The 14,440-nt window shown below is 38.4% G+C and overlaps 1 protein-coding gene across 11 annotated transcripts in view; it reads right to left on the bottom strand.

The window, feature by feature from the left end:
• Window positions 1-14,440, bottom strand: part of LOC122314712 (DEAD-box ATP-dependent RNA helicase 10-like) — a 30,920-nt gene that overhangs the window by 995 nt on the left and 15,485 nt on the right. For 10 of the 11 annotated variants that reach the window (XM_043130254.1, XM_043130258.1, XM_043130257.1 and 7 more), the window contains 8 exons: window positions 7,391-7,465; window positions 5,827-5,946; window positions 5,602-5,646; window positions 5,439-5,513; window positions 4,442-4,588; window positions 4,133-4,270; window positions 1,497-1,608; window positions 1,316-1,404 (listed from right to left, as the gene is read on the bottom strand). In XM_043130254.1, the coding sequence (XP_042986188.1) occupies window positions 1,316-1,404; window positions 1,497-1,608; window positions 4,133-4,270; window positions 4,442-4,588; window positions 5,439-5,513; window positions 5,602-5,646; window positions 5,827-5,946; window positions 7,391-7,465 (801 nt within the window). Of the gene's footprint in view, window positions 1-1,315; window positions 1,405-1,496; window positions 1,931-4,132; window positions 4,271-4,441; window positions 4,589-5,438; window positions 5,514-5,601; window positions 5,647-5,826; window positions 5,947-7,390; window positions 7,466-14,440 lie in introns of those variants that run through there. The other variant, XM_043130265.1, reaches the window with a different exon arrangement.

The raw sequence follows: 14,440 nt of genomic DNA, 5'->3' as shown, positions 1-14,440 counted from the left end.
TCAAGGAGAGGAGGGTCTTTGAAGTTTAGGTTAGAAAATTGTTAAGGCTGAGGAAAGTTTTGTTACCTAGTTCAGATGTTCAACTCTTTCTTTTATAGGGTGTGGCACGCCTACCTCCTTTCACATCACATGCATAATTCCCGTTTTTTATCTTTTTTACACTTTACCGCCCTTGTTTCCTAACCTTCCATAATCCAGGAGTCCCCTTTTTACACCCTCAGTGTACTTGGGTTGCACCCCTAACACTTCTTTTAATAGAAAATGTTGTTGTTACTGATGAAAAAATATATAAAAATAAAAATCATACATCAAGATCACTTATATATAAGCTTATTAGTTCCAGTTTTACAGAACTAATGATGGAATTGAAAAGGAAAGGGATCACGATAGGGGCTTGCATCAAAAGAGATGTTATAGCTGCAAGATTTCAAGGAGGCATAGTATGTTGTGAAATCCTATTTGGGAAACTGTTTACTTCATGAACTAGATTCAAGATTGAACACTTTCTGCTTAAGACTAGTTCAGTATGTTGCTAGGCCTGGATGGCTAGGCTTCCAAGCAGGGTTAGCTTCTAGTTGTACTCATAGCCAAGTCATGTTCCATATTTCCTCCCTGAATTGACTCACTTTCATAAATTTAGTTTTATGAAGAGAACTAATCAATTGAACGATGGTACATGCTAAAGGCGGTTATCATCTTTAGCATCTTATAGATAACATAGAAGGATACATAAATGAGAAACTTCTGTAACGTGGTAACATGCTCCCAAACCAAGAAAGGTAGTGACATTGTTATTAACTATAACTGACGCATGGCATAATGATGACTATGTCTAACTTTTCTGAATATAAAAAATTTTTCTTCTCCAATTTGTATTCAGAAAAGTTCTTAAGAACCAATTAACAATCAGCCAACAATATTAGACTAATGTTTGATAATTAGTGAAACATATATCTTAATAATTGAATCTAATGTCTCTGATAATTAGATAAACAAATAACCATATGATGAGACACAAGAAGTTTACCACGAGGCCATTATAATACTTTTTTTAACAAGTAGAAACCCCAGCTAATACAATAAGATAACTGAGACAACTTGTAAAGACAAAGGCTATATTTATAAACTCTCTCTGGAATTATTCAGAGCCTACTAAGAGTGACTAGCATTAAATCAGAGCTAGTGAAATAAGGCCACCAGTCGATTAAGGATGGATATGGACACCACCGCATCCACCCCAACTGTAGGCACAAGTACTCTTAACCTTGGCGCACATAAATTGTGTAAAAAAAAAAAAATTCCTTAAATATATTACCAATAGAGATATTCTTTTGGCCTCTGTGACCCGCTCCATCAATAGCAAGACTTCCTCTTCCTGAATAGGAATGTCTGGTAACTTCTTGCCTTAAAAAAAAAAAAAGAAAAAAAAAAAAACATTAAATTTTGAGACACTCTTTACAATGCCTCTCTACTGAAAAATAATATGTTTTGCCTACCAAGAAGTTTCTCAATCTGTAAAAAGAATTGCAGCTGATACTGACTCACTAAAGAGATAGCAACACCCGACCTTCCTGCACGAGCAGTTCTTCCCACTCGATGGATATAATCCTATGGGGCACTTGTGATTAGAAAACGAGGGCATATAGAATAAAAAGAAACGAATTATACTAACACAATTCAATATATAATTTACAGTCCAAATAAAATCAAACCCAGTTACAAAAGAGTATGTGGATGCATAATTCCAAGTAGCAGTGTGACAAGCCAAAATTTCAGAAAATAATGAAAAGCACCATAAAAAGAGGACAGCAGTGCTAACACACGACCTCTACAAAGGTATAGGAAAATCTCCCAAGAGTGGGGGTGGGGAGAAAGCTCGAAATTCATCAATGCTGTGACAGGAGATGAAAATTATTTTACCAAGCAATACCTAAGAATAAATGAACAATTAGTCGAGAAAATTTGGTATTAGCATCAAAAGAAGTTGCACATGCTTGATCTTGCGTGGTAGAATAGATTAAGTAGAACTGACCCTACAACAGGCAAGCAAGACTTTTTCTTTTTCTTTTGAAAAAAAAAAGTAGCAGGCAAACAAGATTTTAAGTCAAGTTTAAAAGGGGTAGGTGTGATGTATGCTTTTAGCAGGGGTGTACAGTTTTTTCGGTCCGGACCGAAAACTATACCAGTCAGTTTCGATCCCACAAATTGTGGACCAAAGAAATTCGGTCCTGTCCCAAGGTCCACAAATTTTGGACCGGACCAGACCAAACTATATATATTTAAAATATTTTTAATAATTTAATATATTATTTTTATATAGTAATTTTATAAGTTAATGATGTAATTTTCATCTAGTTTATCATCATTGACCATATAAAATATTAAATAATATATGCTACCATATAAAATCATAAATCATGTGATAATTTATGTCATTATATGTAAATAGTTAATACATCATATATTCATGCATACTCTACTGTTTACACTTAATTAAAGTAATTAGGTATTTTTTTTAAATACCTAAGTTGCAAACAAGCAAAACCTATGTACAATGAAATTATTTGATATTCATTAACCATATACAAAATGTATGACATTATTAATAATTATGCATACTAAAGAGTAAGTCTAAGTAAGTAGTGAATATCAACATCATAAATACAATTATAGTTCAATATTTGTTAAGTTAGTTATATAATCCACATTAATTTTTTTTTAATTTTAATTTTAATTTTAGTAATTTAAATATTTGTTTATTAATTTATTTGCTAAAAAAAAGATGAAACAAAATAATTGGGCTAGACTAAACCCCGGGGTGCGTGTGCGTGTGTGGTGTTTTGGGGGTGGGGGGGGGGGGGGGGGGGGGGGGGGGGGGCTGGGGTGGGGGTCCACCACGTTCTTCAATTTTGAGGTAGCAAGGGCTCTAGTGATTGTTTTTGGTATGATGCGTGGTGTGGTTCTAGGGACCTTAAGAGTGTTTTCCCCACCCTCTCAGTTAGCAAGAGATGAGGAGGCTATGGTGGCTGATTCGATGGATAGCTCCAATCACTCCACAAAGTGGGCGCTTGCTTCATTAAAGCAGCTTATGATTGGGAACTTTGGTATCTTTGCTGAATTTTTCAGTATATCGCATGCGATAAATATTGGAAATGTTGGGGAGGACAGGATTTTCGTTGAGAGTAGGAGACCCTAGATTAGATCTTTTTACAAGGCTCTCTTGGGTCATCATAGTAACCATTTTCCTTTGAAGAGCATTTGGAGATGAAGGCTCCTCCCAAGATAGCTTTCTTTGGATGGACTGCTTCCCTTGGGAAAATCCTCCCCATTTACAACTAGAGGGAATTTAGTCTTATAGTTATTGGCTGGTGTTATTTATATAAGAAAAATAGGGAAACTGTGGATCATTTATTGTTACATTGTGAGATGACCAGGTTTTTGTGGAATGATACTTCCAACCGGACTGGAGTGACATGGGTTATCTCGAATATATTTAAGTGTAGAGGGGTCTTTAGGGTAATGTTCAAATTGCTGCGGTGTGAAAAATGATTCCTCATTGTATCATGTGGTGCCTCTAGATGGAGAGAAATGGTAGGTGTTTCAAAGACCAGCGGCATTCCTTGGACGAGCTAAAGAGATTCCTATTCAACATTCTATTTTCTTGGGCTTCGGTCATTGATTGTGATGGGGCTAGTTTCCATAATTTGCTTGTATAGCTCCTAGCTGCTGCTGGGTGTAATTCGTGCATACTTCCTGCGTATTTGGACTATGCCTGTTTTCAATCAATACAACTTTATTCTTACTTAAAATGGCATGAACATTCATGAATTCCTTGCATCACTAGAACATCACGCATAGGTGGCACCCTTGAATATGTCCCATTGACTTGGGCTCTTTCCTATTTTTATGATGAGTAAAATCTTGTTTACCGATTGAAAACAGAAAGCAACCATATACCACTCAAAAAGTTTCCACAATAACAGGAGCCACTTAAACAAAAATCAACAGAAAAGCCCACCAAACAGGTTGTAAAACAGCAGAGATATGAATTATGGCCCCTCACTAAACATAGAAGTGATGGATTTGTGAAAAATGAAAAATCATGAAAATAAATATGGAAGAAAAGCCAAACCTTGGGGTTTTCAGGTATATCATAATTGATAACCATATCAACTGATGGAATGTCAAGTCCTCTACTTGCCACATCAGTGCAGACAAGAATATTGCATTCTCCTGCTTTGAACCTTCTCAAGGCTCCAAGTCTCTTCGACTGTAAAAGAGGAGTCCATAAAAAATGTTATTGCAACATCGACTTAACATCAAAAAACAAAGGATAAATTCAAAAAATAAAGAAAAATTGAAGATGAAAAAGAAAATCCAACTCCCTTAAAGATTCTATAGCTAAAAATCTGTGCGGTTTTGCTAAATTAACTCATAGTACCTGGGTCATTTTGCCATTAATTGGAATGGCCCTCAATCCAAGATTTCGAAGAAACAGGGCAACAAAAGATGTTGAATCGCAGGTACGCACAAAAACCATTGATGAGAATCCACTCTTCTCAATCAAAAAATATACAAGATAGCAATCCTGTAAAGACATTTATGATGAATACAATCAGCCAAAGTAAAAGACCAACAACATACACCAACAATTAACAATTAAGCAAAGAAACTAAAATGCATGGCAAGATCACGCCTTCAAGAGGCATGAAATTATCACACTTTCGGTTAACACTTCACTCCAAAATGCAACACTTTCACCAAGAAAGCATGCCCTTCTGGTGGCACCTCATAAGTCATGCTTCATGATCAATATATGGGTATATACACAAATATAAGATTAGGGTATATACTAAATTTAAGGTAAAACAAATGTGATTGACCCACATGCTCTACAGAATATGGCTGTCTGAGTAATGCTACTCATCATCCTAATTCTCATCATCCTCCCATCATCCTATGATGTGGCATTAAATGATGAGAAGATGATGAGAATTAGGATGATAAATAGATTTTTTCTTAGTTTATTTGTGCTAAGACTTGAGACCCACCAGTGGTAGCCCAAGTAGTAAGGGAGAACTTGTGTGCATGAGCCCCATGTCACAGGTTCGATTTCCCTTGGGATCAAACTGCGATTTAAAGTGAGAGGCCATGGCGGTGGGTTGTTGTGCTAGTCTCCCCAAGGGTTTAGGTTCCACGAATGAGTCGTAAGGGCTCCGCCATGGGATGGTTCCCCCATCATTAAAAAAAATAAAAATAAAAATAAATAAATAAATAATAATAATAATAATTGTGTTAACACTTGGGAATGATTTGCTAAAGATAGACCAAGATAATTTCCCTAATAATACCCATCACCAACCATTATATTTGGCATACATATCCATTCTTTCATATGACACCTTGAGGAGTTAAAACCGGGTGGGTAAAGGAAAAACCTTGTACTTAGCTGGCAAAAAGCAATAATGCTGCTTTAGTGTGTCAACAGTTGAATATTTTGATGCTACTTCAATCTGAAATAATCCAGAAACTGAAAATTGTAAAAGTTGGGACAATCAACATCAAAAATTGAAATAAGTACGGAATAATAATTCTTATTACCTTCACAGCATTACTTCTTAAACAAGCCCTTTGGAGCTTCTTAACCTAAATCATCAGTGAGTGGGGAAAAAAAAATTATATGGAGCAACATATAAATGTTGTTTTTCATCTCAACACCCACTGTGCTTCCCATCCTCTCGTCCAAACATCACAGGAAAAAACTAATAGTTATGCTGATATAATGCGAAAGACATACACAAATCAACAATACCCTTTTAAACATACCTTTTTTGTCATTGTAGCGGAAAATAAATATGTGCTCCGCTCACGAGGAACAACATTTAAAATTTCATCGATCGATTTCTCAAATTCCTCGTTCAATAATTTATCAGCCTCATCTAAAACCTGACAGAGAAGGAACTAATGTAACTATCCCCATTACATTCAGGAATAAGATAAGAGTACCGAGGTTACCATAACCAAAAGACACGAAAAAGATACAATAAATTAAATGAGTAAAGCATCAATTGCTGACAAGATCAAAACATAATAGAGTGGTGAAGTTTGTGGATTGCAAAGTGGGTAGGAAGAATAGATACTTTATTTTGCTCAACAATGTTTATTTTTATGTTGTTAATATCATATAAAACAATATAATCTGAGAATGCACACTCCAAGGCTGGCAAATCTCACATCATGCAAAGCATTAATTGCCATTTTCCAATAGCATGTCTTACCCACGCTATACCATAAATCAACAGTTACAATTAGATATACCATAAGTCATACACACTAAAAAAATATATCAAAACAAATCATGAAATGAGCAAAATATATTTCAATACTTTTTTTTTATTGGCACCGAGAACTGCATCCCAACTAATCTTAGGGGTGCACAGGCCCTCAGCAAGGAATTTCCCACAAGTGCACCTTGGGGAAAATCCTCCAATCCAATGGCACCTAGAGATTGTATGCACCCAAGAGGATTCAAACCTTAGACCTCGGAGGGAGCATACCACCAAGACCAAAGCCTTTACCATTTGAGTCAACCCCTATGGGTTTATATTTCAATACTTCACATGTGCCTCTCAAAAAGATAAAAGTTGACAAAAAATATATTTAACATTTATTGCAAACTAAAAAAGATGAAACAAACGAGATCTGAAGATTTTCAATGTGTTGTTACATCACTAATCCAAAAAATAAAAAATGTACTGTGGTATCATCATATCTTTATCTTAGCAAACATGTGTTCCATAATAGAGATGCTTTTAATTTCTTCTTCAAGGGGAAAAAATTTGTTGCAAGGTGATTTTTCTTTTTTATTTTGCATTAAGTATAAAAAGTTATTAAAAACAGAGAGGAAAGCTCATACTTTGGAAAACATATTAGATTACCACAGAATTTAGATTTAATCAACAGACTCCACAAAATATGGGATGGAAAAACTACCAAAACCAACAAACGAACTCATTACAGAGACCACAAACGTAAAATTTTACCCCAAAATTGGACAGTTGAATGGTATAAAAATGCATTACTTAACACAAATTCTGATTTCTCATTTGTTGTTAAGGTAATTTATTTTTCAAAGATTTTGTTCAAGCAACTCCTGGTTATGATTGGGAATATTTTATCAGACTATCAGGTACTCGTTTCATTTTTGTATACAAGCATTTGAAACTCAAGTGCTGAAGTACTGCAGTCTGCACTTAATATTCATGTAAAGACTAATTCATCTCGTAATTTCAAATCCATAAATTAATTCATCAATCTCCTATCAAATTGTTTCCAAACTCCTAAAAAGTAACTGAAAAGTAAATAGCCGACATGGAATAAGGAACCATACCAAATACTTCAATGTACGAAGGGAGAAACCTTTTGTATTGCAAAGATGATCCACAAGGCGACCAGGTGTTGCAACCTACAAAGGAATGACATATAACTAACATTAGAAGTGGATTAAAAATCAAATTAAAATAGGCAGAAAAATTGGTTTCCGGATTTAAACCAGACAAATTCAAAGGAGCTCTTGGCAATTGAGAATTACACCGCTTGAATATGAAGGAATTTGTGGGCATACACAATTTTAGTGACAAAGTTACATTCCACAAGTAAATATCATGTTTCTTTAAATTAGCAACAAAAAAAAAAAAATACCAAATATAATCTTTTCTATTAATTGTCATCATAATTAAGTTCAAAACTAGTACCATCCAATCTTTTGTCACGTTAAGAAATGAAAGCTTTGTAGTTCATATGGTAAAAGGGCCAAGCAAACACGTCTCAAATTCTGGAGTAAAAAGCAAAAGCAAAAGGACAAATAATATTATCTTCAGTACGTATAATACGTAACTAAATGAGTGCCTGGAAGAAGTGCAACCAAATGTGCAGGAGCATTCAGCCCCATACTAAGGGAAGCACAAAAGGCAAAAACCTAACATGAGACAGGAGTCACCAAAATAAATTATAAGAAATATTATCACATCCTGAACTACCACCCAATTAGCAATATGCAATCTACGACAACAAAAAGTTGCAATGTGCACCCCAACTGCTAATATGTTTTATTGTGCACCTTTAACTAGGTTCTTCTCATCAAGTTGAACAAAACAGTAGGCCATATGACAAAGTCCCAACAGTTGTATCTTAATGGCTAGTGCACATTGAAACCTATTGGTACTTTAGGGAGCGCATCAGTGTAGATAAAAGTGTGCTTAAGCACCAAGGTTGAAACTTTTTACTTACCAAAGGCAAAGCGAATTTAAAAAAGCACACTTTTGGCACTTTTTATGTAAGCTTATAGCAGAAAAGCAAGCTTTGTAATTTTTTTTAAAATCAAAATACTAAAATATCAATTCAAGACCTAGAAACGGATGTGAACAAATATTCTTAAATATTTAATCGAATTGACTATCATTAATGTATCACGACAGCAAAAGTTGTCATATGTGATATATATGATGTATAATACTATAATAAATTGAGTTCATAGGCTAAATACATTACCATCTTTCATTTTAAACCTTCCTTTTCTTTTTGTTATCATACATCATTGTTCAAAATGTGAGCTCTACTTCAATAAGTGCCACTCGCACAAACGCCATATCTGCGCCTAAGCTCTGGACAGCGCATGCGCTTAAGTTTGCCTAGTACTTTAACTAAGACTAGTGCCCATTACCATGTTTCCTAGTTTAGTGTGCATATAGAAAAAGGTAGGTAGTTCAAAGGTGCAAAATGTAATTTACCTTTTTTTTGATAAGTAAACGGTAGTATTAATAATAATAGGCATAGCCCAAGTACACAAGATGGTATACAAGAGATAAGACCTATCTAAGTCGCTATAGAAGTCGCAAGGAAATCATGTACATTTAATCCATTAAAGTCTATAGCTAAAGTCCACAAAAATAAAGTACTGAAAAAATAGCAACGAAGGTCCTCTGATGTCCGCTCCTTATCTTCGAACGTTCTCTCATTGCGCTCTTGCCAAATGCACCACATAATGCAAATAGGGATCATCTTCCACACCGCTTTGATTTGTGAATCTCTGCCCGGCATCGCCCAACTGGCCAATAACTCAACCACTGACTCCGGCATTACCCAACTTAGCCCTACTCGACTGAAAACTTCATACCACAAAGCTCTCGCTGTCTCACAATGTAACAGGAGATGGTTCACTGACTCACCAAATTTCTTACACATACAACACCAATCGGTAATGATAATCCGACGCTTATGCAAGTTCTTGGTAGTCAAAATCTTTCCTAATGCTGCTGTCCAGGTGAAGAAAAGAGCTTTGGGAGGCGCCTTATTCCTCCACAAGCCTTTCCATGGGAAAAGAGGATTTGGTATAGTTGTAAGGGCCTTATAAAAAGAGTGAACCGAGTAAGTACCCTTACCAACAGGTTTCCACCACAGCTTATCTTCATGCCTTCCGTTCATCTTCATAGAGTACACTAGATTGAAAAAATCCGCAAAGCTGTTTACTTCCCAATCCTATGTTGTTCTACAGAAAATGATATTCCAATGGACTTGGTCCCCAGAACGAACCAGAAGATCCGCCATCGAAGCTTCTAGGTCAAACGCCACTCGGAATACCGACGGAAAAGAATCCTTCAAAGCCTCCTCCCCGCACCATATATCTCTCCAAAATTTTATACGTGTGCCCTCCCCCATCAAAAGTTTCGTATGGTTGGCAAAAACCCCCCACCCTCTTCTTATATGCTTCCAAATCCCCACCCCACAAGGCCCAGTCCCCTCTCTAGTGCACCATCCCCCCATAGGTTGCCATGTTTGCTCTCAACAACTAATTTCCAGAATGCTTCCGGTTCGATATTGTATCTCCATAACCATTTCCCGAGCAATGCCCAATTGAAAGTTCTTATGTTCTTTATTCCCAACCCACCTAAGGAAATAGGTCTGCAAACCTTATCCCAACTGATTAAGTGAAACTTGAATTCATCTCCCATCCCACTCCACAGGAACTCACGGTACAACCTTTCTATCTGAGCTGCCACGGACGCTGGAATAGGGAATAAAGATAGGAAATATGTAGGTAAGTTAGAAAGAGTACTCTTAACCAAGGTCACACGGCCTCCTTTTGACAAATACAATCTCTTCCACCCAGCCAATTTTCGTTCTATCTTCTCAATCACTGGATCCCAGATAGCAACAAATCGTGAAACAGCCCCCAACGGTAGTCCTAGATAGTTATAGGGAGAGTAGCAACCTTACATCCCAAAATACTAGCCAACTGCCGAGTGCTACTGACATTCCCAACAGGAACTAGCTCTGATTTATCAAAGTTCACTCTCAAACCTGACGCTGCTTCGAAGCATAACAAAAGTGCTTTCAGAGTCCTAAGTTGTTCTTGTTCAGCCTCACAGAAGACTAAAGTGTCATCTGCAAAAAGTAAGTGGGATATCGAGATTAGACCCCTCTTCAGATCACCCACTAAAAATCCAGCCAGCAGACCATTGGTAACTAACGCCGTTAACATCCTACTCAGAGCCTCCATGACGATGACAAAGAGTAATGGGGATAGTGGATCCCCTTGTCTTAACCCCCTCAAACTATTAAAAAAACCTTCTGGACTGCCATTGATCAACACTAAAAATCTTGTCGTTGAGTGCACCATCTAATCCACCTACACCATTTTTCCCCAAAACCACACCTCTTCATTAGATAAATTAGGAATTCCCAATTTATGTGGTCATATGCCTTTTCCATGTCTAGCTTACAGATGATCCCTGCAATACCAGACTTTAATCTACTATCCAAGCATTCATTGGCTATTAAGACCGAATCTAGAATTTGACGACCTCTAACAAAAGCATTTTGTGGTTTTGAAATTATCTTACCAATGGCTTCACCCAACCTGTTTGCTAATACCTTTGAGATGATTTTATAAATCCCATTAACGAGACTAATGGGCCTAAAGTCCTTCACTTTCGAAGCCTCGGTCTTCTTCGGGATTAAGGCAATAAAAGTCGCATTCAAGCTTTTCTTAAATTTCCCAAACAAGAAAAGTTCCTGAAAGACATTCATAATATCCTCTTTTACCACCTCCCAGCAAGATTGGAAGAAACCCATCGAGAAACCGTCTAGTCCTGGTGCTTTATCTTTTCCCATTCGTCTGATCACTTCATAAACCTCCTCTTCCTCGAAAGCTCTTTCCAACCACGATGCTGTCTGTGGCTCAATTGAATCAAATTCAAGTCCATCCAATTTTGGCCTCCATCCCTCTCTTTCTATAAATAGCTGTTCAAAAAAATTCAGCACATGTTCTCACAGATCACAGGAACCTCCGTACATTCATTACCATTGATTTTCAGCATCTCGATGGTATTATTCCTCCTATGAGAGTTTGCCACTCTGTGGAAGAATTTTGTATTTCGATCCCCTTCCTTCAGCCACAATGCTCTTGACTTCTACCTCCATGAGATCTCTTCAAGAGATAATACCCCTTCAAGCTTGGCAATCAACACTGCCCTTCTAGAAATTTCCTTTGCGGTAAGCGATCTATCTTCATTGAGCCTTTCTAGAACCTGTAATTCCTCCATCTTGTTTTTCTTTTGTTCCCCTACATCTCCAAAACTTTGGGTGTTCCAAAGTTTTAGATCCTCCTTAAGAGCCTTCAATTTGCCTGCGAGAATATGAGAGGGAGTACCATTAAACTGATAAGAAGACCACCAATTCCTTACCCTGTCCACAAAGCCCTCGCTTTTCAGCCACATGTTTTCAAACTTGAAATAACGACGCCCGCAATGAATGCCTCCTCTATCCAGTAAAATTGGAAAATGATCTGAGCATAGGCGCGGTAATCGCCTCTGACATACCTTCGAATAATGACATTCCCATTCCGGCGATATTAAAAATCTATCCAGTCGAGACCACGTCTGACTATTAGACCAAGTAAAAAGACCACCCATGAGTGGAAGGTCCAACATATTCAAGTCAAATATGCAGTCGGAAAACTCTATCATAGCTGGTCGTAGTCGACTGACACCAGATCTTTCACTGGGGAATCTTATAACATTAAAATCCCCTCCTATGCACATAGGAAGGTCCCACCAGCTGTGTACACCAGCAAGTTCTTCCCATAGGAGATGCATGTTGTTGTCTACATTCGGTCCATAAATTCCTGCAAAAGCCCACAAAAAATTATCCTCTACCATCTTAAAAGAACAGGCCACCGTATAATCCCCTATGAACTCCTCCATCTTTACCACTACCCTTTTATCCCACATCACAAGGATACCCCCCGAAGCCCCATTCGAAGCCAGATAGACCCAATCTACATAATGACAATGCCATACACTTCTCACTATATTTCTAGTCACCAATTTCAATTTGGTTTCCTGTAAACAAATAATATCCACCCGCCAATCTCGCAGCAAGTTTTTTATTCGAGCTCGCTTATTACTCTCGTTCAACCCCCGAACATTCCAAGACACGATTTTTGACTTCATAAAGAAATACAAGTACCCTTCCCTTTGACCCTTTCACGGCTTGAACTTCCCTCATTCAAAGACTAATCCAGTCTCTTAAGCTCCCTACTTTTGTTAGCACCCTTATTTTTAAAATGCGAATGACCCACCTCAATAGCTGTGAGGAGCACCATAAATTGTTCTTCATAACCCACACACTCCATACCCACTATATGTTGAATATCCTTTACCTTTTTAAACACCCAATCCGACATCTCACCTTCATTGGGTAACAAACAGTCTAGAGGAAACGGATTCCTCTCCCCATACGCCTCAGACAGATTAGGACCCTCCCATTCTAGCACTGTCTCCACAATCTCCATCCCATCCGAAGGTTGGTTTTCCTCTGGAGTGTCAGGAGCGAACAACAAATCAGTGCTATCAATCCCCACTACCTCTACTTGTGTGGTGGATGGGTTCTGTGTGCTTACAACAGGTACGGATGATCCTGATAGCTTGTTTTCTTCATTGAGCATCACGAGGTCCTGAATCCTTTCCGTTCCAAACTCTGAAAAAGATTCCAGATGTTCGCAATATGCACCAGGGACCTCAACTTGGGGTGATAACATCACCACGTTTAATTTCGGTTGATTTTGTGCGAGAAACTGCGGAAAAAAAGACATCGGGGGCTGTATCACAGTGTTTTCATCCACCTGCGACGGCAGAATCTGCTCCTCTACAGATGCTGGCGTTGTCTGTAACACCGGGAAAGGCTTCGCCGTCGTTATCTGTTCAACCTGGACCTGGGTCATCATCGGCTTCTTTGGTTCCAACGTAGAAGGGTCGGGTCACATATTCCAGATCTTCCAATCCTTTGTGGCTTTCGGCCCATGGGAAGGTCTCGGGTCCTTATTTTTATTGGGTAAGGCTTCAATATGAGTTGAAACGGAAGGTCCCGGCCCATGGGGAAGGTCCTTATTTTCATGGGAAGGTCCCAGCCCATGGGAAGGCCTCTCTTTGAAGGCCACTCCAGCCCCCCCATCCAGGCCCACTCTCGATCCATTATGTGCCCACCCCCACTCTTTCCTTATTAGATGGTCTATCTTCATTTGCAGTTCAGCGTCTCCCCGTCAGTCACGCCTCCTACATGTCTGCTGCCAACCTGCCCCTGTACAAGGCATGCCTCTCTGTCAGGGATCTATCCCATAGCCGCATCATGTACGAGCCTACTTGCACATTCAGACTAAGCCACCTACGGCTACACCACCATCAGTGCCTCCCTGTAAGACTGAGGATTCGCCTTGATAGCCTTCTTCATCAGACTTACATTCTGTCTCTTTACATCTGAAAGCTCCCACAACACCTCCCCCATTTTACTCCAACCATAACCCTCTTCCTCAGGGACGAAGATGAACTTCCTCCTCCCTCCAACACCATATTCCACCACTGCCAAATATCGTCCTCTCGCATTTGAACACCGTTGAGCAATAAAGTTACTGCTGCCTTCCCTTATTGTGGTGTAAAAATCAATTTTTTCTTCCTTAGCACCCATCCATGGCCTTAGCGAGCCATGTTACTGCTGAAGGTCCCAGGACTACACTAGCCACCATCTTCCACGTCCTTTCCGTGATAACCACCCTGCCCCCCTCCTTAAGCAAAGTGAAACATTTAGAACCTATAACTAACTCCCTACACAAATGCATGACCATTACAGAAAACCAGTACAACCGTCGTGAGGACCGTCGCTAACCACCTAAACTAACGCAAGGAAACTATCAGCAAGCTAAACATCCTCGGTAATTTACCTTTTATTGGACCTTGTTAATAATTTGTACGTTAAGTAAGAGATTATATTTGGGTTTGACAAAGCCTATCAACATCAGCCATAAGGATGTTCGAATAAGATAAAGCACACCACACTACAACCCACAACAATCCAATTCAAGTTCAAAACTTGCCTACAAACCTTA

This window comes from Carya illinoinensis, chromosome 7 (assembly GCF_018687715.1).
Source record: "Carya illinoinensis cultivar Pawnee chromosome 7, C.illinoinensisPawnee_v1, whole genome shotgun sequence".
Classification (NCBI taxonomy): Eukaryota; Viridiplantae; Streptophyta; class Magnoliopsida; order Fagales; family Juglandaceae; genus Carya; species Carya illinoinensis.
The sequence above is the reverse complement of the archived record's forward strand: the minus strand, read 5'-3'. Positions and strand labels throughout refer to the sequence as shown.